The sequence below is a fragment of the Podarcis raffonei genome, chromosome 10, assembly GCF_027172205.1.
Source record: "Podarcis raffonei isolate rPodRaf1 chromosome 10, rPodRaf1.pri, whole genome shotgun sequence".
NCBI lineage: Eukaryota > Metazoa > Chordata > Lepidosauria > Squamata > Lacertidae > Podarcis > Podarcis raffonei.
In genome coordinates, this window is record NC_070611.1 from 42,301,046 (window position 1) to 42,327,740 (window position 26,695).

Below are 26,695 nucleotides of genomic sequence, written 5' to 3' on the forward strand. Positions count from 1 at the left end.
GCTCAGATATTAGTGTACCTGTGACTTGAGAGAAGCATGTCAACCCAAAAATAAATGGTAACAGCTAAGAGAGGAGTTCATGATCTTTCTGAGATCTTATAGGTGGAAATGTGATTTCCTCCCTCCCTGATGTTTGTAAACATTTTCTTCTGCCATTGCCAATGTGTGTTAAATCCATACATTATGCCCATCCTGCAAGGGATTGGGCTGTAGCTGAGACCATGGATTATGCTCCTTCAAAGTAAACCAGCATTGTTAAACCCATTTCGCTAGGGAGAGAGGATTAGAGTAGTGTATGTATTCCAGTTTTATTATTCTTGCACATTGATGGTTTTTGTTTTTTAGGGAAATACAGTGTTTGGCAGGGTTGTAAAGTTGATTATATAGCAGTAGTGCAATTAAGGGTTGGAGGAGGATGAAGACTTCATCAGTGAGTAAAAGGGTATTTGTTTGCTTATTTTATTAGATTTCTTACCCAATCCCTGGGTGAGTTACAATAATAAAATACACAATTATAAAACAAATAAAACAGTTACAACCATAAAACAAGGAAAGTGCCAAACAGTTTCATGTATAAAACAATTAAAAACAAGTCTATATATAAAACAATACCAACATTTAAAATAAGTCCATATATAAAAACATGTTATCTGGACCAGTCTACTTGTACAGACAGCAAATCTACTCATTGAGAACCAATGAAGGGGTAGACTGAAAATAAGTTTCTCAGAAACCAGGTCTACCCAGACCTCACCACTGTTCAGTCATCATATACACCAGAAATGGCAACCTGTCCTATGCACCTATGCACGCATGCATGTTTGAATGTATACATATGAGAAGTCTCAGAAGTCAGAGTAATGTAACTCTTCTTAGTCTTTCTCCACAGTAGCAGTGTTAGCTTTTATGATGCTGAAAGGCAGGGTATCTCCTACTCTCCCATGTAAGATTGCGTTCCATTGCGTATCACAGTATAGTTTGCAGTTGATACTGTGACAGAGAAAGTGTATGTGAAACGACAGCCTGGTGTTTACACCCATCACCCTTGACTGCCATGAAGATAATATTCTGCAATTACTGTATTGTGGTTTGTAATGTTCTACATAGCAATTAGTGTACTCCATGTTGCATAATGGTCTGCTTGTGCAAGATGTCCCATAACTAAGCTTGTTTGTCTACTAAGTCAATCATAAATGTACAAACCATGTTTATTCTTTTCTAAAATATTTTAAACAGGAAGTATTCTACTTACAGGAGTTGCACAGGAACTAGTAACACAGGATGTCTTACAGAAGGCCCTGTAACACAGGAAGTCCTAGTGTAACACAAGAAATATTACAAGAGGCCCTGTTGTCTCACCTCCAAAAGAGGTCTGGTTGTTGGAAATGTGAAATGGGGTCTTTTCTGGGCAGTACCTGGTTGTAGAATTCCTTCCCAAAGGAGGTGAAAGTATCAGGGATGCAGGTGGCGCTGTGGTCTAAACCACTGAGCCACTTGGGCTTGCTGATCAGAAGGTTGGCGGTTTGAATTCCCCACAACTGGGTGAGCTCAGGGTCCCAGCTCCTGCCAACCTAGCAGTTCGAAAGCACACCAGTGCAAGTAGATAAGTACCGGTATGTATCGCTGCGGCAGGAAGGTAAACTGTGTTTCATGCTGGCCACATGACCCAGAAAGTTGTCTTGTTTGTGGACAAACGCCAGCTCTCTTGGCCTGAAAGCAATATGAGCGTTCCATAGTCGCCTTTGACTGCACTTAACCTTTCAGGGGTCCTTTACCTTTACCTTTTCCCCTGGTTATGGAATTTCTTTCCCAAAGGAGGTGAAAGTATCAGTGGGCAATGAAAACATTCTTATTTCACAAGGCTTTTAGTGGTTTTTAATACAGTGGTACCTCGGGTTAAGTGCTTAATTCGTTCCGGAGGTCCATTCTTAACCTGAAACTGTTCTTAACCTGAAGCACCACTTTAGCTAATGGGGCCTCCTGCTGCTGCCACGCCGCCGGAGCACGATTTCTGTTCTCATCCTGAAGCAAAGTTCTTAACCTGAAGCACTATTTCTGGGTTAGTGGAGTCTGTAACCTGAAGCATATGTAACCTGAAGTGTATGTAACCCGAGGTACCATTGTACAGTATTCAATTGAAGGTTTTATTACTGTTGCTTTTGAGGCTTTTATTGGTTACATTGTGATTTTTGCTATTTTATGTGAATGGCTTTGTGGGTCCTTATTACAGATTAAATAATTTACAGTATAATCTTATGCATTTTTTTGTCAAAAGTACATCTCACTATGTTCAGTAGGGCTTCTGCTCAGGAAAGTGGGCACTGCAAACCCCATCATCTCTGACCATTGGCCATGCTGACTGAGACTATTGGGAGTTCTAGTTCAATATCTGGAGGGACACAGGTTAGTGACTCCTGGTGTATAATATTGCATTTAGATATAAAATTATATTGAGGTTGCACCAAGTAGATAGAAGAGGGTATAGAAAAAAAAGATTAATAGTGTTATTTGAATGTTTTATTGAATAGTTATTACTTAAATGTTTAAAATTGTTGTTTTTGACTGTTTTTACTGATAATTTTCTTATTTTACTCTTTGTAAGCTGTTTTGCGGTTGTTGGGTTTTTTCTTTTCTCTTTTTACAATCAAGTGGTATATAATAATGAAAAAAAATGTTTTGAGCTAATCCTGAAAATACTTAATGGTGAATGATCTAGATCAAAACACTTTCCTTAATGTGAAGGTGCAATGGACTTTTTGGTAAGCTGAGATTCAGAAGTTATCAATATTTATTTTAATGAAATTGTAAACAAAATATTAATTTCATATCGCCTATGTTTTATGCTTAGAAATGATAATTTGTATCTTGTTTAATGTTTATGTAGGTCAGCCTCTCCCAGCTTAATGCCCTCCAGATGTTTTGGACTACAATTCTCACATCATCTTTGACCATTGGCCATAGCTACCTAAAGGGAGTTACAACGTAAGAATTGATTGAAATTTTCATTCTTAATCATAAAACTTAGGGAATAAGAAATTGCAATTCTGTTTAGATTGCAATAAAAGAAACATTGATAACTTCCAAACCTCAGATTACCAAAAAGTCAATTGTGCCTTCATATTAAGGAACTGTTTTGATCTCCCCTTCTCACATTCCTACAAGTTTAGAAATTCTGGCACAGTATTGCACAAATACTTTTGGCTTCTTCTTTCAACATACTTCGCATTTTTAGGCACACATTCAGCAGTTCCTCCCCCCCAACAGTTGAAATACTTAATACACAGTTCTATAAACCCAGCTTTAGGAATGTTTGCTCAGATGTTAGTCTCAATTTTAGTGTGGCTTACTCCCATATGTGTGCATATAATTGTACGCTTAATGTAACCATTTGTTTGATATTCTTGGAATCAAGCTAGATTTTAGCTTGGTGTTTCTGGTATCTTCTCTCTCATACATCCTGGATGTTGGTTTACATTATGGATGTATGCTTGGTATTATTTTGTAAATACTGTTGCTACAAGTTCGTCATGGTCTTTGGCTAGAACATGGGTCGGCAAACTAAGGTCCGTGGGCCGGATGAGGCCCAATTGCCTTCTGGATCCGGCCTGTGGATGGTCCGGGAATCACCGCATGACTCACCAGTGTGCATGTTCTTTCCCTCTTCCTCCCTCTCCTTCACACGGCAGTGCCTCCTCCCTCCCAGCTTCTCCCCGCCCTGCCTAAAGGAGGAAGGGGGCTGGGCTTTGTTGGTGCCAGCAGCAGGAACGCCATTTTAAGCAGCTCCTCTCTGGAGGCCTTTCACATGCTGCTCATCCTCCCTCCGCCGCTGCCAGCCCCTGCCACTTGCAAGACACAGGTAAACAGCCACCGGGGCTCGTGGTTCTCTTGCATCATTTCCCCCCGCAAAATATAGTCCGGCCCCCCCACAAGGTCTGAGGGACAGTGGACCAGCCCCCTGCTGAAAAAGTTTGCTGATCCCTGGGCTAGAACAATAAATTTATGAACAGAAGATAGTATGAAGTAACTGAAGATATTCTTGGAAAGAATGTGAATGTGCTGACACCGTAGCTTTCCTCGTGCTGGTATTATTTTAAAATGTGATGCAACTGGGGATTTTGCAATATCACCCTATAAAACACACACCAACAGAAAATATACACCCAGTGGTATCCATACCACCTCAGCTATCACAGCAGATTGTATGGCGAGGAACATATCTAGGTTAAAGAAAAAGGATGTAGTGGACCTTTCCAAGATTAAAACATTTAAGACTGCATTTGCTTGTTTGAATGCTCTCCCATACCTAAAACTCCCCACCTAGCATGTGTTCTACTCTACCTTCTCTATGTGATTGTTTCTGAAGTGCAGTGAAAGTGCAAATATTGGAACGGCACCCAGAATTTTGAAGCAATAGTCCCAGAAACCTGGAACTACTTGCTCCCCTCACTTCCCTGCTTCTACAGTTTTGTTTTTAGCATTTCCTTACAGCAGCTACTCTTCAGTGACAATTGATGTGCAACTGTGTTTTCCTAAAAATTACACAGGAAACCCCACAACTATTTTTTTCCCTTTGCTGGAATCCTGTCCATGAAACTTTTATGTATGTTTTCAGCAGCTCTGCTCCCCTTCATTTCTCCCGTTTGCCTGTAGTCACAGCAACTGCAAAAAAACCACCAGCTTTTACTTACTGCAGACTAGAAATCAGCAGCTCGAAGCCCCAGCCATATCTGACCTACAGAAATGCATTGATTGGCACATTGTGGAGTGGTTTATGCAGCAACCACAGAGCTTACCAGAAGGTCATTGCAGTTTGTGCACTCTGGGCCTTCATGAATTGAGTCAGGAATGGAGGGGAAACTAGCCCTTGTGTCTACGCAGCACTATAGAATCTATTTATTATCAATAGCTGGAGAAGTTCACATATTTCTTCTTAAACTGGAGTGGGGACATACACAGGATGAAGAGGGCTATTGACATACTTGCCTAATTTTATTAATTAATGGACTACAGTGGTACCTTGGTTTAAGAACAGCTTAGTTTATGAACAACTTGGATTAAGAACGCTGCAAACCCGGAAGTAGGTGTTTTGGTTTGTGAACTTTGCCTTGGAATAAGAAATGTTTCGCTTCCTGTTGAGTGTGTTACATTTGTAAATTGAGTCCCCCGCTGCTATGGGAAAGCATGCCTTGGTTTAAGAACGCTTTGGTTTAAGAACGGAATTCTGGAACGGATTAAGTTTGTAAACCAAGGTACCACTGTATACTGAAATGGCAAAACTACGATAACTGCCAGACTAAGATTCTAACGATAAGGTGTTTGTAAAAAAGTGGAAACCCTTTTTGGATTCCTAGGTAATTATTTTAATTCTTTTGTAATACAAGATGGATTTATATCCCTAGCAATAGAAAAACAAGAATTTGATATTCGTAGGTTTAATTTTATGCATTGTTAAAAACAAACGGGCAGTAACGAGATCTGAGCTACGTCTTACCAAGTGATATGGGAAGTTAAAAACCAAACAAAAATAATGTGTAATGTACTTAAAATGGATTACATGAAAAAATAATAAAAATCTAAAAAGACATACTGGCCTAAGAAACTAGGTAGATGAAAATATGTCACATATTCCAGCCCTGGATGGCCATGGGTGTAAATATAAAAAGACATACTGGCCTAAGAAACTAGGTAGATGAAAATGTGACTCATAATTCCAGCCATGGATGGCCATGGGTGTAGCACCGAGGGGACAGCTGCCCCCCAAATCAATAGAAATCAATACAAATCTGAGGTTCTGCCTCCCTTAATAAAAGCCTGTCCCCCTCTAACAAAAATCCTGGCTACACTCATGTGGATGGTTAAAGAAAAAAGTTCATTACAAGAAAATCTTACAAGTTCTACTACACAAGAGTAGTAACTCCTTGCAGTTTTCTACACTGGTCAGACTGATTTTTAACACTTATTTAATTAGTGTTAAAACATGGTACATATGCAGGTGATTTCAAAACCAAGTTTTTAATATTGTTGGCTGTTCGGTCTTTACTGGAATTATCTGTAAAATTGCTAGCAATTATCACAACCTACGTTTTTTTAAGAAAACCTTTGATCATGCAACCAGTGCCAAACCCAATTGTTCCTTTTACGTAATAAAACTTGTCGCCCAGCGAGTACTTCTAAAATCTGCCTTGCGCAAGTGGAATTAACAAACTGGGCGAGTTGCGAGAAGGTGGCTTCGTGCGTTGCGCAACAAATCCGGCGGAAAGCTTGTCCGCGTGACACCCGGGACGCTTCTCCGGGGCAAGACGATCAAAGGGGAACACAGCAGCGCACGGGAGAATAATACTTCATGTTTAAATGGTTTTTATTTATTAATTATTATTATTATTAACAGAATCACAAGGCCCTCGAGGAACTGATGTGGTAAACAAAGGCTCTTTCTCTCCTCACAATGGGCGCCTCACCAGTTCTCCGCCTAGAGACCCCGCTTCCCCAATCCCGGTCCAGTCCAGAGTCGACCCCGGTAGAAACAACTTGGTTACTTTCCCTTCTCTCCCTATCGGGAAAGTAACGAAATATCTCTGCCTGCGTCTGCCTCATTTACTAAACAAGCCCCGCCCCTCGACAATCGAAGCTCCCCGTCGCGGGAGAAGCGTTCGGGCCGCGCTCTCCGCCGCTCCCGCCTGACTCGAATTTAAACTGCGCGACAGGGAGCTCGCGCAAAGTACCGACTCCGGGGAGAACCCGCGCGCGGCTCCTATCCGCCGCGCAGCCAATCACAGCGCAACTCTGCGATTGCGCCGACCAATGCCGGCGCGCTTTATTGGCGGGCGGGCGAAGGGGGGGCGTTCGCGCTGTGCGGGAGTTGGGTGCGTTAAGCGAGGCTGTTCGTCCCTCTCTCTCCATCCCGCCCCTCCTCTTCCTCCTCTCCTTCCTCCCTCCCGCCACCCCCCTCCTCCTCCTCCTTCCCCTCTTTGTTGGCGGTTCCTTCTCTCTCGCTGTCTCCTGGGAGGGCGGCGACAAGAGCCCGAGCCTGGCGATGCCCGAGTTCCTGGCGGACCCGTCGGTGCTCACCAAGGAGAAGCTGAAGAGCGAGCTGATCGCCAACAATGTGAGCCTGCCGGGCGGCGAGCAGCGCAAGGACGTGTATGTGCAGCTCTACCTCCAGCACCTCACCTCGAGGAACGCGCCGGGAGCCCAGGCGCAGCCCGACTTCTCCAGCGAAGAGGAGCAGGAGCCCAGCCCAGTCGTCGCCAGGAACAGAATCGGCGGAGATGGCGCCGCCGCCGCCGCGACCGTCGCCGTGGGCCGGGTAAGCCGCGCCGCCTTCCTCCTCCTCCTCCCCGTGACCGTTATCTGGCGCCAGAGCAGATTACAAGCTTGGAAAGCGGCCTTCGAGCGCTGAGGGGGCGGCGGAGTTTTCCCGCTTTCTCTCGCAGGGGGCGGCGCCATGTTTCCTCACAGGCGGGCGGGGCGCGCGCGATAGAGAGATGATGGCTGCGCGTGGAGAGAAACTGCTTTGGTGCAAACAGGCAGGCAGGAAGTCTGCCGGGGGGGGGGAGGGGGCGCTTGGTAACCTGAAAGGTGCCGCTCCAAGCTCTAGTGGCAAAACGCGACCGGAATGGCCAAAGATGGGCCCTCTGACCTGGGCCGCCCTTTGATTCCCCCCTCCTCCCAAAAAGCTGTCACCTGTCGCCCTCCTCTGGCGCTGCAGACTGCTCTTTCTATAAGGAGGGTTGCGAAGAGGTCTCCTAAAAGGAGTTTGAACTTAGCGGGCGCCCTGCCAGGCGCAAGAAGGGTTTCACTTGTGCATAACTTGTCGCTGGCAAGGCACGTGGTGGGCCTTGGCTCCGAGCCCAGTGCTGCACACTACACCAGGCCCCTTCTTCTCCACGTGAAAAATCTGAGCTAGGCCCCTGGCGACTCACGTTGTCACCCTTAGCACTTTCGCGACAAGAGAACGTTTCCTTGAGCGCATGAACCTACTTCCATGTTGCACTGGGCATGAATGTGAGGTTCGGGACAGTAAAACTGGTTGCCTTTGTAAAATCCCTTTTAAGCTTGTTTATTTAAAGCTGTTCTGCACTTTTATGGCTGAACTTCTTTTGACAATTTTTTGCTCCTTCTGCGTAACCGATCAGAGGCATTCTTGCTTCCAAGTAATCTTCCCCTGCCTCTTTAAAAACAGTCTTCTAAAAGGCAATTTAATGAACATAGCCATAAAATAACGTGTTGCAAGATTCTGCATCTTGTCGTGACTTGAAAGTTTTCAAGCAGGGATTCAGTTTCAAATAACAGGTGTTCAGTGTCAAAAAGAGTTGTGACTTTTGGAGTACTGAACAGCTAAGTTGAAGGAGCTGTGCAGATAGGGAAATATTAGGTGACCAAACTTCTGTTGAAGCACCTCAGAGAGTTAACCTGATATTTAAAGGGCACATAAATGTTGACCCTGCTCCCTTCATGTAGTGAAGGTTGAGCTCTCCTCTGAAACCTACAAGAAAGAGCAAAGTGTAGCTAGAAATTTCTGCCTAATGTAGAAAATGAAATTATGGATTTTAGCAACTTCCATCTGTGTTTTTGTTTAAAATACCCCAGTCTTAATTATCCTTTGGAATGATGCCTCATGGATTTTGCTTTCAGGGCAATCCTGTGTAGCAATTTCAGCAATGAAAATATTGGCAAACCCAATTTAAAGTTGCAAGTGCACCTCCAGAAAAGAAATACTAACCAGAAGGTTTGGGACAACCACTCCAAAATACTTGATGTGGTGCTTGTGTCTGTGGATCATTTGTTTTTGAGACACTGAACCATTTATCTGGAAGTGTCCTTTGTTTCTGTGGATGGCTACAGTATATAACAAACATTCTTTTTTTTTTTTTTGCAATACTAGAAACAAAGTAACTTTTGTATCTTCAGAGGAAAAAGTTCCAAATCTAAATATATTTTACTTACTTAGGTAACCTGCTTTTCATTCAAATCAATCCAAGAGCAGGCACATAAAAATATGTGCTTCATAATAAAACAATCTGAAAAATCAAATCACAATGACAGTAAATCATATTTACATACGCACCTGGGTTTATTAATATACAGCCATACCTCAGAAGGTAAACGCCTTAGGAGTTGAACGTTTTGGCTCCTGAACACTGCAAACCCAGAAGTGAGTGTTGCAGTTTGCGAACTTTTTTGGAACGCAAACGTCCAACGCAGGTTCCGATTGGCTGCAGGAAGCCACGCCTTGGTTTCTGAATGCTTTGGAGGTCGAACAGATTTACGGAACAGATTCCGTTCAACTTCCGAAGTACGACTATATAAATGTATAGGATTGCACTACACAGAAATTTGCTTTACAGTTGCTAATCTGACGGAGTGACTTTCACAATAGCCCTATTAGTGACATATTTAAAATCATGAATAATCTATCCAGATAATGCTTAGAGAAAATATGCAGTTAATTTCTTTTAAAGGCATCTGGGTTCTCCACAGTATAAAATAAACAACAAATAATACTTTTTATTTGAAAGTCTGCTTTGCATGAGACCTTAGGTCAGTCAGGTAATTAAGAAGAAAGTATTAAATGTGAATCAGCAAGACCTTGTATTTAAAAGGGTAGCCGACCTTGCCTTGGCTAAGTTTCCATGGTAAACCAGTTGGGTTTTTCCACCATTCACTTGTCCACTTGCTGTTAAATGTACAATTCATTAAATAGATTTTCAAAAGAGTAATGAGGGCTTTCTCAAAATTTTAATAGGAAAAAATGTAAATCAAAATGTGTTTGAATATTGGATAAATTTTCCGGCAGCCCAAAGTAATGAAATTCAGTAATTGATTGAGGGTGGGGAAGGGAATTAATAAAATTTACTTAGTAAAAAGGGTTACTTTGACATTGTTTTATTGGAATATTTTATTTGGAATATTTCAAAACATCACAGCTTGGTAGCATATATTTCCCTCATATTATTTGGATTTAAAGAAAAATGTAGATGTATGGTACTCAAAATTAATGTATTATTTTGAAAGTTTAGTTAATAAAATAAGTTAGTCTTTAATGTGCCATGAGACTTGTTTTGTTACAGTGTGATGCAGCTTCCTTGGGTTAATAAATGTTAAATTGATTTGAGTTGAGGTGTAGAAGGTAGGTGCAATTAACTATGTGCACCATGAAATGTGAACAGTACAAAATCAATATTAAACTAGGGTTTTCTTTTTCCAATCATGGGAAATTTGTGATGCGGTGATGAATTAAGGAGGATAAACAATTGAGAACTCTGCTTCCCATTCCACCAGCACAATGGAGACTTGTTCATGGAATTAGGTGCATAGATTCCTTATCCTCTGCAGACTAACCCAAAAGTGCAATTGCCCTGTCGTAGGAGTTGCCAGTGTGGTGCCCTTCAGATGCTGTTGGATTACAATTTTCTTTATCCCTGATCATTTACCAGTGCTGGCTAGGGCTGATGGGAAGTGTAGTCCAGTAACACCCAGAGAATACTATTTGGGCAACCCTTTCCCTGTTAGTGAGCTGCAGCACTAGCTGAGGAGGAAAGCTTCTAATCTTGAGTAGCACTGTGTGAGAAGCAGCTATTATCTGTTCTCTGCTGTATGAGAGAGTTAAAGGAGGGTTGGAGTGAAAGAATACACATGTTTACACTTCTCTAGGATGACATACGTTGTTGAAGCCTGTGTCATTCATAGTTGATAGAGGTCTGGAGAGTGAGTTAATTAGGATAAGTGAACACTTTTCCTCCATGCCACCCTTGTTAAATAGTCTGTAGCAGTTCATATCATTCTAGACTATGTGGAATGAATTAGGGGATGCATACCCCTCAATGTAGTCATTCTCCAACTCTTAATTCTAACTCCCCCAGGATATGAAACAGTGTTCTGGAAGAGAACTTAGGGTATAAGCTATTTTGGGGTTGATCTTGTTCATTTCACTCCTTTTTCCTGACTCAACTGCCTTCAACAGTGGACAGAAGTGACTACACTTAGTCCTCATAGGGCTTTTTAAGATGACTTTAAAAAATATATTTAACAATTTTTGTGTCTGCATACTTGAAGTTTCTCTTGAATATATAGAATATATACTTTGCCTAAAGCAATTTTGATGTTAATATGTTATAGCTAACATATAGCTATCGTTACTATACTATATGTAATAGAGCTGAGGAGAAATAATGTGCAAATGGAGTATATCTGTAACAGTATTCTACTTAATTGCAACTCCTTTAGCAGGATAGTGAAACAAAAATGACTGATTGATGAGAACCTTTGCTGGCATTTGTGGGTAGCCAACCTGGTTCCAAGTACATTTTTATGTTAGCCAGTTGGTTGTTGACTTTAAGTCATGCTGAAGCAACTTAAAGGCCAACCTACCTTTCAAATAGATATTTATGTAGTCCACATGCATATTGGTTTCCACTTTGTTTTCAGACACAACCTCAATTTTGCATGATAAATTGTCATCTTGCTGGCAACTTATCTTCTGTTATTTCTCTGGAGGTCTTGTAATCACCCTGCCTTTAAACTGTTTTGTGTTTTTCTCCACTGGGTTATCTGTTCACTGCTTCTCTATATGCAGCTTTTCTCATTTGGTACTGCAAGAGATGTTCTACTGGGGAAAGTAAAAGTATGTTCTGCTGACTTTGATGCCTCCTACTGGCTATGTATACAACTGCTAGAACTAGATACAACTGTTCTATCCTCTGCTTGAAATTATTTCAAAGAATCATGGAATTGTAAAGTTGCAAGGGATGATGAGGGTCATCTAGTCCAGGCTCCTGCAATACAGCTAAATATTTAGTTGTGGCTCCAGATATTGTTTGACTCTGAATTCCCTCCCTAGCCAGATAAGCGGTGATCAGGGCGGGTAGGCGTTGTAGTTGAACAACATCTGGAGGATCACAGGTTCCCCATCCCTGTGATAAAGCAATGATTATTTGCTTTTCAGAAATTGTCATAAAAAGCAGAAGGGTCTTGCATCCCAAATACTGAGTTAGGAGTTTAAAGTACTTCAGTATCATCTTATCTTGATTGGTTCTTAAGCTTTTTGCTTAACTTAATGTGTACCAAGGCTGTAGCTTAATTTCATTTTACAAAAGAGGCCCAATTTTGTCCTCCTATCCTTCAGGTCTGCTAAATCTCTAGCACAAATTTGTTTGAGATGCAGTCATAGATTACAGGGATAAATGTTAAAGTTTAAATGGTTGAACAATTTTGTGTGTATAAAATGCTTGTGCCAAAATATGTGCCATCAGAGTAGCACTTGGGACATAGCTGATTCTATTTCAGTAGAAAGACTTGACTTTTGGCTGGGCCTTTCTGGCTGTGATTTTTATTATTGGAGAACACTTCTGTTTCTAAATTCTTAAAGGTAGTGTGTAAAGTCTGTTATAGGAATGATTGGAAGAATTTCCTGGAAAGCAAACTTTTATACTTGTCCCATGTTGCTACTTTATTTCCCCCGTTATAAGATTGTGAAATGTGTTCCTCTCAATGGGCCAAATATATTATCAGATTTCTGTAATATTTACTGACAATACTTGTTCTCTTGTTTGTGGGTTGCCATGGATCCACAAGGAGGCTATGCTAATTACTTGAGGCTGTTCCAGAATATAGGAATGCATTTGCAGAAATGTGCTTCAATTTTCTTCCCTTGGCTATTTTGTAATGAAGATTTTATGTGAATCGTTAAATAGACTATGTGATAGTGAAAAGTTAGAAACTGGGGTTTTTATCCAATACTGTGCAACAGGACTCCTGTTTTTTTCTCCTGCTCTGCATACTCTAAAAATCTGCTGTAGAGGGTCCCCCAGCCTTCCAGAGCTATGTATTGGTATTGTGTTATTTTTATAGAGACAAAAGAACCAAACATATCCAAAGTTATGCTGTTCCCTGGAAGGTATTTAGCATAATTGGGAAAGACAATACAGTGGTACCTCGGGTTACATACGCTTCAGGTTACAGACTCTGCTAACCCAGAAATAGTACCTCGGGTTAAGAACTTTGCTTCAGAATGAGAACAGAAACCGTGCTCTGGTGGTGCGGCGGCAGCAGGAGGCCCCATTAGCTAAAGTGGTGCTTCAGGTTAAGAACAGTTTCAGATTAAGAACGGACCTCCGGAATGAATTAAGTACTTAACCCGAGGTACCACTGTAAATAGGGTTTTGATTTGTTGCATACAGTTTATGCTTTAGTGACAGTGCAGAAATGTTGAAGTAACATAGGCCAAAAGGAAGTGACATAGCCTGATTTTTAAAAAGCAAAACTCCATCAAGGCCTGGTAATTGTTAGCTGCTGTTCTTAGTAATGGAAAGGGCATGAAGAAGGTGGTAGCGTATTTTTTCACAGCATTAATAGGATAAACTATATAGAGATGTTGCCTTATTTTCCATTCAGCTCCAAAATATCAGTACACAGGAACACTTAAGATGGAATCTGGATTGCTCTGGTGGTATTGCTCCTCATGCTTATGTTATTGTGTATTTACACACTTAATAACCTAGTTCTACAATGCAGTTAACACTTTGGCTATCTCTTCCCAGAAGGCAACAAAGAAAACTGACAAACCGCGGCCAGAAGAGCAGGATGATATAGATGTAACAGATCTCAGTAATGAAGAACTCAAAGATCAGCTTCTGAGATATGGTGTGAATCCAGGTCCTATTGTGGGTAAGCTAATACTCTGCAGTATCTCATTAATAGTGTTTTTTAAATCAAAATAATAATTATTTGCTTGGTGGTGTTCACTTCATCAACATTAGTAATTGCCCAGCCCCTCCAGGCTGGCAGAAATAGCATTTCCTTTGGTCAGTGCTACAATGTCTGCCATTAACTTGGATGCCTGCAAGGTGCACAAGTCCATAATACTTGTCCATACACCCAGTAAACAAGAATTTAGCACCTCAAATCATTTTGCATAATGCTGATTAGCAGGATACAAGCAGAAGCTGTTCTTGAGTCATATAAACCTGTGGCCCTGCAAACATAGATAGTTTCCAACTCCCATCAGCCCCAGCCAATATGGCAAGTGATCATGGGTGATGGGAATTCTGGTTCAGCAATATCTAGGCCAACCATCCCTGGTATAAATAAAGACTCTCCACATGGGAAATGAGAAGGTTTGCGTAAAGGTGGTGCAACCATGAAATTACTGTTGTAGATAGCAATTTAGAATTTGAAAAACTGCCACTAATACTTCGTTGGATGTACCTAAGCTGTTATCTCACGGACTGTTTGGATACAACATGACAGTCTTAAGATGTGTTTATGGGCTTTGTGTGGCCTTGCCCCTCCTCCAGATTTGAACCTTTGTTGATGTTACACTTTGTATATATGAACAAATAATACTTCTATAATCTGGCTTAATTTTGTGTCAAGGCCACAATTTTCTGTTGAACTTGCCCCCGCCCAAGAAAAAACCTTCTGCTGCTATTTACCTCAATGTGTTGCTTGTAGAAAAGAGCATATTCAGGGGCAAATAGCACTGTGGGTAGGGGTGGGGATTGCTGATGGGAAATAGGCACAGGACTTTAATGCAAAGTGATTTAGGGCCCTGGATTGCCGCTTTTCTGTCACAATAAAAGTGGCCAGCTTCAGCACACTTCAGTAAGTGTATTTGTTGTAATGCATTGTTTGGCCCTGAGAGGCCCACCAATGTGTTTGCATGCCCCTTGTTCCCTCACCCCTTCCTGGATCTTGCATTCTTAACTCCATAAAAGTGTTTCTTTCACATCCTCAAACGAATCCATCAAGCTTCTTCATCTGTCATTTCATAATCACATAATTCAAGAAACAGTCTTGAACCTAAAAACATTCAGCAATAAAATGTGGCCTTGTTTACTTTGTTAACTGAGGGGTTTCCATTTTGTTTTGTGATTGTTTTGACTATCCTCAAAGGTTCCTACATGGGTGATTCACTGAACAAAGTGGGGAAAATGGAGTTTCTTATCAACTCACATATAGGAACTAGAACTTTTTGTCTATTCTGAGATATCTAATTTTCTGTTCTTCTGTAGCTACTACAAGGAAGCTGTATGAGAAGAAATTACTGAAGCTGAAAGAGCAGGGCCAAGAGCCAAGTTCTTTCATACCTGCACCAATTGTTTCTTCATCTGCAGAGAACAACAAACAAAATGGAAATAATGACTCGGATCAATACAGTGACAACGAAGAAGGTAGAAATAAATCCAAAGAAATATGAATAGCTGACAAGGAAGATGTTAAGATAATAGTTTACAGTAGATTAGAAGTAGTTCCTGGGTTTGATTGCTTTCTATTGGTCAGCGTTTTCCTTACCACATGTAGAAGGTAATGCGCCATCTGAGACCTCATATTCAATTTAATACAGGAACTCTTGAGTTGGATACTGCATTCTATAAGTAGACTAGGATAAGGGAGGAGAAGAAACTCCTATGCCTGTGACTCAACCCTGGTCATGTAAGGTTGGGAGCAGGAAGAAGAATGATGTGAGAATATCACCTATTCAGAATACTTTGTATGAGAAATTGGACACAGCACTTTTATCTATGTGATAATGATATATGTGCACTAGTTCTAGGTAACTTCAGGTTCTCCTTCTATAGTCTCACTATTTAAATGATGCCCATGTTCTTAATAGCCCAATTTACCCATATTTACTGAGAAGTATGTCTCACTGTATTGACTGAGACTTACTCCGTAGAAATGTATTTAAGGTTTCTATCCAATAATAAACTAGAACTTGATCAGTTTATAATAATTTTTAAATTCTGCACAGTAATGAGTAATGGAAAGGAATCTTTAAATGTGTTAACAATTCTTTTTACAGAAAATATTAATTTCAGTTTTTTTAAATGAGACAAATAGTTATGACTAACTTCATATGAAGACTTTTTCCCAGTTAGGTCCTTAGTTTAGCATATGAGAAAATTTGGACTGAATAACCCTAACCTTTAAATTTTAGGGCCAAGCCCATTTCAGCATTAAGTATCATTTGTTGCCATAGGGGCAATATCTATAGTCAGTGTGTGCTTTGAATAGACATATATACCAGGGGTCAGCAAACTTTTTCAGCAGGGGGCCGGTCCACTGTCCCTCAGACCTTGTGGGGGGGGCCAGACTATATTTTGAAAAAATAATGAATGAATTCCTATGCCCCACAAATAACCCAGAGATGTATTTTAAATAAAAGGACACATTCTACTCATGTAAAAACATGCTAATTCCTGGACCGTCCGTGAACCAGATTTAGAAGGCGATTGGGCCGGATCCGGCCCCCAGGCCTTAGTTTGCCTACCCATGATATATACTGAAGATGTAGATGCAATATTTCTTAAATTATAATAGTCTTAATAGTCTCACATTGTCAACTACTGAAACAGTAATATTCTGGAAGACTCTGCCAATCACTGAATGGGTTGTTTTTATGGATTTGTATCTGTACCATCAGTCTTCTCAAAATCAACTTTAGCTCCTCCATTCAAACTGTTACCAGCTGCCAGAGAGATAGTACTAGGTTTCAGATGAATAAAAGACATAAATTGTTTCACTGTGATCACATACTTGTTGATTGATGTCCTTTCTAACTTGTGTTCACATCAGATGAAATAAAATTTATACTTTATTTGAACTAATAACTCATCAGCTGCTTAGTGTCAGGTCTTACCCATTCAGAAGAAATCAGAGCATGTTGTTTGGAGAAGTCTTAATTCCAGCAGCTGCATTGGCATTGATATTTCTGTTTTACTTTTATTTCAATACCGCTTCCTGCACAACCTCTTTACACCATGTTTGAAGCATACTATAAAAACCATAACAATATTAAGCAGATAGTCAGAAAAATTTGATAACAGAAGATAAAACTATAGAAGCTCTACTGGTCCCTAAAACCAGTTTTAAAATGTAAAATATTATATCTTAGTACAGTGGTGTTTTTTTTCTTTTTCTTTTAAGAAGTTAAATTTATTGCTTGGAATTTCAAGTCTTGCTTGAAATACTTTTCAGAATGTTTGCAAATATTTCAAATTCCAAGGAGGAAGCCTACACCAAATGGGGAAAAAGGGGGCTGTGTTAGAGGAGCTCAGATTGCTGGTGTTGGCCCCTCTGGATATTCTTAAATTCAGGGGGTTGTTGTTTGAAAAATATAAATTGAAACAGCTGGTGAAATTGTCACAAGCTGTGATCACACGTTAACCTTTAGCATAATTTGTAGTGTTTGGAAAATATTTCTGTAAATTGCCATTTTTACCTGGGGAAAAAAATAATAGATGGCATTTATTCACAGATCCGAAAACAGAATTCAGACTTGAGAAGCGAGAACCACTGAAGGGCAAGACAAAGACTTCAGTTACAGTTAGACAAAGAAAAATTGCCGAACATAATCAGGTACCATTATAGCAGTTTCTTACCAGTTTTATACCATTCTCATATAAAAATGAGGGTGTCCTTAGAAATTTGACTTACATCTTGACTTAATCTATACACTGATTAACAGTTGCTTATTTTTAAGGGGCTATAGGCAATTCAGTACTGTATAGCAGTGGAAACTGTCATTTTTCCTGACTGCAAAATGATAAAGCCTTATATTATGCTAAATAGAATTACGTTTCTTGTCTATTTCCTTAATACATTAAAAATGGCACATTTTTGAAAGATGGGAATTGGAAAATAATTGGAAGTGTGGCAGTCTATAATATTTAAGGAAAACATTTTGTTGGGAAGAGGGGGTGTTTGGGAGCTCCCAAAATATTATCTAAATTTGCTCTCCCAACCTTTTCTTTTCATCCTGAATTGCTGCTTTTGGCAACAAGCTTCATGACTATTTTTGTTTTGAAACAATAGTAACATCGTACAGCCATAGAGGGTAAACAAAGCATCTTCAGAAGAGGGGAAAACTAGCTTCATTTGCCCTAAGTGCTATTGCTGTGGAGCAAGAAATGGTTGCATGACAGCATCACTGTTACTAGTAAGAGGGGCTGTTTTATATGAAAAAGGGGTGCTAAAATAGCAGCCAGCCAGGCTGCAAATCAGCCCCTAAAGGATCATAGGTGATGAGATGGATCAGAGCTTTCTGAACATAATGGAATGGTTACACATTCTGTTAGTCCTGGCAGAGGGATCGCTGAAACAGCTTATCCCTCACCATCAAAAAGGAGTGGTGCATTCTGGTTCAGCATTGCCAATTTGTATTAAGTGTCTTGTGAGACGCATATATAGTCAGCTAACTAGCTAACATTGGTCAGTGATGCTTCTTTCATAAGTTGGCAATGTATATTCCTAGCAGGAGCCAGTTCTTTCACCAGATTTCTTAACAGAAAGACCTGCAGATGATTGGATTTGAATGTTTCTGATCTAGCATGTAGGAATACTTTTGGGCAAGTTCCCAGGATTCTATGGTATGTGGCATAGAAAGCGGTGCTGAAGGCGCCTAATTGCTACTTTTTGGATTTTGACAAATCGTTTCAGAAACTATTTTTATTACTGGTCATCTAGGTATTTGGCAAGCTTATCTGAGTAAGTCCCATTAAACTTGATGGGGGCTTATTTCTGAGCTGATACTTACATAGCATAGCACTGTCTATTGTGAATTGTATGAGGCCTGGAATGTTCATACATCTTAGGAACACATAAGGAATAGATCTATGTGAAACTAGAACTAGCCTTTTTCTTTTGATAATAAAAATACTGCTACTAATCAAATATTATAAAAAGGAGCCTGCTAAGTAGAATGACCTAAAACTAATGGCATGTTTCTGAATTTTTTTTTTATTCTCATGAAAAACATCCAAATGCATTCACAAATATACAGAAAAGCCCAAGGATTATGGGAATAAATATTTTTCGGTGATCAAAGAAAAAATAACTTGGTATGTTTTGAAGCTTGTCATTCAAGGAATTATGAACAATGCATATTTCTGTATAAATCAGTTTTATAATAAGCACAACCTGACCTCTGATGTGATACGTCACTTCAGGCAATAGAGCCATATTGCCAGGTCTATGAGATCATTCACAAGAATGGAATAGAATTGATTGCTTCCAGTTGCAAGCTATAGCTGCTTTGGCTTCCATTAATTAAATGCAACCACATTTCTCAAGATTTATATATTTAAGTAGGAATTAGAAGACTTCTTTCTAGTTTCTTGTGTTTCCCCCTTCATTGTCAATGTTGGGATCAAAATGAATTATTTCTGTGGGTGCTTACCTAGCCCTGTGCTTTTTCTAAAAGAAAATACTCCATTTCTGTAATTATGTCTTCATCATTGGTTGTGAGCCTTATTTCCAGGTAGGTGTGGATAGGTAGGCAGTCTTAATCAAAAGATACTATGGCCATATGATCACACACTGAACCTGCGGTCACAGACGACAGGAACTGGAGCTCCATAACACATAGAGTTCACCCCATGTTGGCTATGCCTAATAATGATTTCTGTTTTCTGTGATATTTTAAAGCGTAACGTAGGATAGAACCCATGTGTGGCGCCTAAATGTTTCTCTATAACTTGATGCAAGTACTAGGGCACTCGGTAGTGGTCATCTGGTGAAAATATTAAGCACCCATATGCTTGCTAACATGTCTGATGCTTAAATAGAACTATTCTCAGGATGGAGTTACTGAGACATTCTGGAGAAGTGGATCTTCAAAAAGTGGACTTCTGCAGGCAGTTTCTAGGGAGTCTGCAAGAGTATCAAGAAGAACACCAAGAAAAAGGGTGATGCAAGGCTAATTTGAAATCTAGACTTTTATTTTCCTCCCCAGGGCCCTAGTGACAATTGTACACTTATTTTATGTTTCTGTTTTTTAAACAAACAGGTTGAAACTACAGTACCGCTACCTGTACATGATGCAGTAATATCAAAGAGTACTCCTATAGCTGATACTGTAGTGGCTTCAAGCAACGAGACCCTAGTAAATATATTGAATTTGCAAGAGGTGGTATTCTATAATCTTCCTCCTCCTGGAAAAACACTTTCTGCTTGGAAAAAGGGAATGGGGGCTCCTTTAAAAAAGGCATTCTTTAAATAAGAAATGTGCTCTTAAGTCTGATGCAAAGTAAAATCAGAAGGAGCAATATTGAACTACATTTTTCTGGCTGGTATCCAACTACATCTGTCTTTCAGCAGAATGAACGCTGTTTATGGAATGGATTCCCTCTCCCCTGCATGTCTTCATGTGGCCCCAGATCTGCTCCAGAGGGTTGGGGAACCCTCCAGAGCAGATTTGGGGGAGCACAAGGGGCAGAAGGGTGGAGTGCAGGAAAGGGGTACCCATTGTGCAAATCTGTTCACATGCTGTTGGATATAATCCTCTGAAAGCTGCTCTTCCTTTTGCTTAAGTACATGGGGGTGATGCCTGTAGATAATAGATTAGCTGTTTTTCTTATAATTTGTCTATCTGGAATGCACTAATTTTCTTCTAAAACACTGCAATCAATTTCTGAGGGCTGGCTTCTCATATGTAAGGCTACCTGGTTGGTTAAGTTTTTTATTGCTGTTTCTTTTGTTAATTCTGAGTCTGAACAATTTGAATTTCAGCAGGTTGTCAATAGGGTGCCTGGAAATTTCAAGCATGCAGATCCTATACTGTCAATCAGTGACTTCTCAGAGTTGCCCAGAAGAACACCAAAGAAACCATTGATGTCAGCTGAAGTAAATGAATTAAACATAGATTGTTGAATAGAAAGGGGCGGAGGGTGCACTTACATATATGCATTTGGCTTTTAACTTGTAAATGTCATGCTAACTTAATTCTGAACTATTTTCTCACTTCAGCTTACAGTGTAATCCTGAGTGATGTTTTGTATATTTGGAGCAAACAGGAATTTAGGGATACCTAAGAACTTAAGATTTCATCACATAACTCTTACTGACTACATCAAATGTGAAATTCATATGAACAAAATTCATATAACCAAGTCAGCAGAATAGATACAAAATAATTATTTTTCTACTCATCTCTGTTGTGTAGCTTTTTATTTCTTTTAAAAGCTTCTTATGTGCCAATTATTACCTTACTAACAAATAGGAGAATTTGAAATCTCACTACAAATATGTGCTCACTGTTTTTAAAATAGTATTATTCTGTATTGACAGCGTTTTTCACTTTCCACCAAGCGGAAATGGGAAATAAACATAAAATTACTTATATTCAATAGCCATACAATTCAGTTAGGACAGAAGTGCTGACAGTGCCTTTAAAGTCTTCCTTTATCAAGGTAGCCTTTATTACATAACACTATACTTCATGTTGAAAGGATGGTACTGAAGATCCCTGGATACAAAAATGGCCAAACAGACCAAAATAACCAATCTTTAATCAACAGCTAAACTCCATGCAAGAATCTTTTTAAAGTTTACTCTGCTTACCAAATTCTTTTACAAATCACATAGTGATGCACACTTGCTTTTTCTTTCTCTAGTACAGCTTTCTTGTGCATTTTTTAAAAAAAATTCTCCCTTTGTCTAACTTTTTACAGGTCATGGAGAAAACATCTACAGAGGAAAGAAGAGCAGACAGGGATATTCTTAAAGAAATGTTCCATTATGAGGCATCAACACCTACAGGAATTAGGTATTTATAGGTGTAATTATTGTTTCAAGCATGCAGTGACTGCCTTTTTAGGCTTTGTTAGCACAACTCAGTGCACTTGACTCTGTTATAATAACATTTCTAAGAATCCAGTCTTAAAAGGAGTGTTATTTTTTTATAATATTAAAAATACGTTTTCCAGTTCTTTCATGCTTATCAATAGCAACTAGAAAACCCTAGATCTTTCAAAGCTGTATATCATTTAAATTTGTGTTTTTAGAAGCAAATCATGTGTTAAGGTACTTGTCACTTCCAGAACCACAGACTGTTTGTTCTAGGATTTGGCTCATTGTTTGAGATATCCAGATCAAAAGCCATCATAGGAATAGTCTTTACTTAGCAGGTAGTATAACCTGCTAAAGTAAATATACTGAACTTACTGCTTCTAAAGCAACATGATTTGCGCCATACTGCTAAATCACAGAAAATATTTGCAACAGGACTAGGAGGGAAACTTTAGTAATAGGGTGCACAGTACAGTTAGTTGCCTTTCACAGAGCTTTGCACCTTGTCTCTCAAGCAGCCATTATACCCTTAACTTTGTGGAAGATTAAGATCCTCCATCTCATTATATTCCTTAGGTATAAAAATGGTAGAACTCCATGTCATAGATTTTAATTCCCAAGGATGGAACTATCTGATTTACACAGCCAAGTTGGGGACAACACATTGCTCAGGTTTACCCAGCTTCCCTAGGTCTTCTGCTTACAGTTATAGTTCTGAGTTTGGGCAAGTTACTGTTGTGCAGGTTTTCTTGCAGAGTAACTTGACCTAAAGTTCTCTGCTTTAGAAGTTGCAGGTCTATAAAAACCCAAACAGTTCTAGTACTTAAAACGAGGAATGTTGAATGCTGAGAACACTTCTTGTCTGTCTCAAAAGAATGCCTTTTTATTGGGTGGCATGCATGCTCTGAAGATGGACAGGGTGAAAGGGGACAGATCTTCTATTTTCTAGCTTGTCAGAAGTCTGGTATTCAAAGAACTGGTATCTTAACAAACAATATAAATTTGATGGATATAACATTTAGTATCCATCATGAAGCTCATTGAATGTATTTCCCTTCTCATAATCCATAGTTTCGGTGAGGCAAACCATTTGTCTGTCTTCCCTAGAAAAACTTCAGAGCATTAAATACCTACCTCATCCTCTCCCAAATGCCTTTTAAAAATGAGGTCTATTTTAGCCTTAAATAAACATATAATTACTTCTCATTAATTAACAGTGCTACCTGCCGCAGACCAATCAAGGGAGCTGCTGGTCGACCTATAGAGCACAGTGACTTCCGGCTGGAGGAAACCTATTCATCAAAATATATCCCCAAATATGTTGCCACAGCAGATCTCAACCCAGAGAAACCAACAATTAAAAAACGTTCCATTCCTATGTGGATAAAAATCCTGCTCTTTGTTCTTATTTCAGTCTTCTTACTTTTGGTCTATCAGTCTATGGAAACCAACCAAGGAAATCCATTCTCCAAATTTCTTAATAGTAATAGTAACCTGGAGGAAAAGACAGATTGAGTGTTTGTATGGCACACACAACTTGGTCTCCTATTTAACTGTAGAGATGTCTTCATCCTTCATCAATTTCAGCGACTGCATACAAATAATAGCGGCATCAGAAAAGTGAAATAAACAAGACAGTATAAGTGGACATCACTAACTTTTTTCAGTATTAGGAGATCACTTTGTGCCATAATTAATATTTTTAGATCTCTCTGGAATTTCTTGTAGGATTTATTTTTTTAACGTGGATATCATTACATTCATTTGAGATTGTATATTTGTTTTTGCAAGCTCAAGGGCAAAAGTGATAGTAAAATGTGAAAATGTGTTTTAATGTTTTTATTTCATATTAAAAAGATAATGTACTGAAAATTTCTCTACATTGCCTATTGTTTTTAGGGGTGGGAAGTGCTAAGATAATAAAGGGAAATGCATTTTTGGATGCATTTTGTTGAAACTGTGCAGCTAAGTTTAGTGTATTGTAGTTTAATGGAAAATCCAGCATTTTTTCTGTAGAATACTGTAACATTTTAATAAATAAATGTAAACCTATTGTATACATTTCTGTATCTGTCCTAGTTTTAATTGTAGTAACTCCAATTAACCCTATTCTCTATTTTTAATAATAGTTCTCTACTTTAGTGCTTAATGTCATATCACTGATCAAATTGGCAATAGGTGTCCTTAGAGCAAAACATATTTATTAGTAAAATTGTGTGAAAGAAAATTTACATTAAATAAACTGAACTACTTTTTTACTGAATAATTACAATCTTAAATCATTAACTGCAGATTTAAAATTCCTGTCTTATTACAAAATGGTTATGCTCTCAAGCAAAAACCTCTATTTTTATGTAGGTAAATTGACTTCTATGTGTAGATTTCTTTTTTTTTCCAACTTAGAATTTTGTTTGAACCATCATGGATGTTCATATTCCAAAACATTTCATACTTTCATTAAAAAGGCATTGTTATGTTACGTATTATGTATCAACCAAGGTTAAAAGTTCTGCTGATGGATGCAACAAATTTAGTCTGCCATAATTTGTTATCAGTTGCATTTACCAATCAAGTAACTTCAATTAATTTCAAGTGTGGGTTATTACAAATATAATGTGAATGTATCAATTTGCAGCACATATGGGATCCTGATATTACTGCATATTCTATACAAAATGCAATAAACTTATTTTTAACGTTCTAGTCTCATCAAAAATTGGTATTAATACAATCAAATATTAACCTTAACTTTTGTTGTAAAATTATCTTACTACCTCACCTTACTTGATGCTATAGCGAGGCACATTTATGGAACAACCCATTGAATCCAATAGAAGGAGAAATTAGTATACCAACTGTAGGGTTGTATGCCCTCCTTCCTCCTTTCCAGGGGCATGCCCATTAGACCAAATGCAGCTCATTTTTGCTCTCTTCACCTTTCCTCTGACATCTCTGGAGACGCATCCGAGGGCTGCCTGCCTATGGAAAGGTAGCTCTAGTACCCCCTTGCTTCTGGGCCATAGGAGCACACTCTTAAGCATACTTATTAGTTCTAATGTTTTGAAGGGCTTTAGCATACCTAACTGATCAGGCTGTAAGGCTACAGTTCAGAGCACAGGTAGGCTGCTTACACTCAGTGACCAATGAGTTAGGCTACTTGTAACTCACTGGTCACTGAGATGTAAGCAGCCTACCTGTGCTCTGAACTGTAGCCTTACAGCCTGATCAGAGTTAACTGCACAATACTGTATTCTAAATGGGTTATGAACTAGTGTGCTTATTACTGACATTTTTTCCTTAATTAAATTGTAATGGTTCATAGGGAAATATTGAATGTGTCAATGACAACAAGTGTTATTTCTATATTTTACATGAAAAAGGTTTCAGATACTTGGCATTTCCACTTAGAGAAAGAAGAGATTGAGCCTCATGTGACAGTGATGGATCCAGTAGTGTCCGTAATTTACATACTCCTTCAGAGGTAGTATAGCCCTGTCAAAATCAGGCAACATTTCCAGGCCTAAACCTCAATTGAAATGGGTCTAGAAAATTGGTTTTATCCAAGAAAACCTGGATCTGGCCCTTAACCATGTCTTGCCTTCCTATGTCCTATGCCCAACACATGAGCCATTACCTCTGTTGAGGTGGTCCATGCAACTATTTTGGCATCTTTCTCATGATGCTGTTAGTCTCCCTTCTTTGCAAAGGAAACCACATTAAAGTCATTTTAAAAACCATTGGTTATACTGGAATAAAATCTATTCCAGGCAGGCTCTTGGAGATAGCAACTTGCCAACAGATCTGGGTAGATCATATCCAGTTGTATTCTCAATTTCTCTTATTTCAGTTGTCCAAAATATATTTGGGCATATCACCATTCATTGTTTTGCATCTTCAACATAGATTATCTCCTATATATGTGCTTTAATGCATACCAGTGAAAAATGAATTCATAACAAGCTTTATTTCAAGGCGATGCTTTTGGTTTGATGCAGAACATATTGCCCAAGATCCTTTATTTGAAATGATGTGCTAATTATTATGTCAATATTAATGATAATATTATATTGTTTATTTAATAATCTGTGTTGGGTCTTTAAATGTTAAAAGATTCAGATTCTACAAGTTCTGAAATAGGACCATGTTTACCAACTAAATTGTTGGCAGTGTTTTGTAATTGCAAGTACTGAAAAGTGTTGGTTGGGTCTGGAGCATTTTTTAAGATGTAAAAGAACGTAATATACGGTATGTGGCAATAATTTGATCTCTGTGCTGTGACACAATAGTGGCACTAGATGGCACTTTAAAGTACTTTTTGCATGCCAGCTCCTAAGGCAACCTTATGTTTGCCAGTGGTTTTTTTCTAAAAAAAAATGTTTAGGGGTACTTTCATTTTCCTACTCATATTGAAATACTGCCCCTCAATAAGGCCAAACTTAGATTCTCAAAATGTTTAAGTTTATGCATACCCCCAGAAAAAAGCATTATAACAAAGGTAGTTCTGACATGACATTCTGTCTGACAGCTTCAGAATATTTTAGTAACTTTTCTTCATATGGTCTTCAATATTAAAATAAAAGACAGTCAGGTGCAAAGCCTGAACTAGCTGCAAAATGGCCACATCTGCCATATGAGCTGAACATTTATACAGTGGTACCTCGGGTTACAGACACTTCAGGTTACAGACTCTGCTAACCCAGAAATAGTACCTCGGACTAAGTACTTTACCTCAGGATGAGAACAGAAATTGCGGCGCGGCGGCAGCAGGAGGCCCCATTAGCTAAAGTGGTGCTTCAGGTTAAGAACAGTTTCAGGTTAAGTACGGACCTCCAGAACGAATTAAGTACTTAACCCGAGGTACCACTGTAATCGGTCAGAGAAAGTCTGGCCCAGTGCATAGACTGAAGAACCTCAAATTCCAAACTTTAGACAGTTACTTAGTGATCTCGGACCAGTTACTACTTTTCAGACTACTATGAAGAGAAAAGGACCAAAGACTGGTATATTAAGATAATATACTGTAATATATTGTTACTGACACCAGTGTTACAAAGGTTGCATACCACTCGCAATCTCTGCTAAGCAGTAGCAAGCTTCCAGATGCTCAGGGTTATGTTTCCTTTAGGAA

General features: G+C 39.1%; 1 protein-coding gene and 1 long non-coding RNA gene across 14 annotated transcripts; both read left to right on the top strand.

Annotated features, from left to right (window-relative positions):
* Positions 1-1,009: 1,009 nt before the first annotated feature.
* LOC128422589 (uncharacterized) lies at positions 1,010-3,036 on the top strand. The gene is made up of 2 exons (XR_008332527.1): positions 1,010-2,403; positions 2,885-3,036. It is a non-coding gene; the product is annotated as an uncharacterized LOC128422589 (long non-coding RNA).
* A 3,791-nt stretch (positions 3,037-6,827) lies between these two features.
* TMPO (thymopoietin) lies at positions 6,828-24,267 on the top strand. 13 transcript variants are annotated; one of them, XM_053404766.1, is made up of 9 exons: positions 6,828-7,306; positions 13,539-13,665; positions 15,012-15,170; positions 17,258-17,358; positions 19,566-19,685; positions 19,787-19,906; positions 20,509-20,622; positions 21,450-21,544; positions 22,982-24,267. In XM_053404766.1, the coding sequence occupies exons 1-9, from the start codon at positions 7,034-7,036 to the stop codon at positions 23,046-23,048; spliced, it is 1,176 nt and encodes a 391-aa protein (XP_053260741.1). In that variant the 5' UTR covers positions 6,828-7,033; the 3' UTR covers positions 23,049-24,267. The 13 variants fall into 13 exon arrangements, with proteins under 13 accessions (XP_053260741.1, XP_053260731.1, XP_053260732.1 ...); XM_053404756.1 differs by having other exon boundaries at positions 6,830-7,306; positions 22,785-24,267; XM_053404757.1 differs by having other exon boundaries at positions 6,830-7,306; positions 20,512-20,622; positions 22,785-24,267.
* The last annotated feature ends 2,428 nt before the right edge of the window (positions 24,268-26,695 follow it).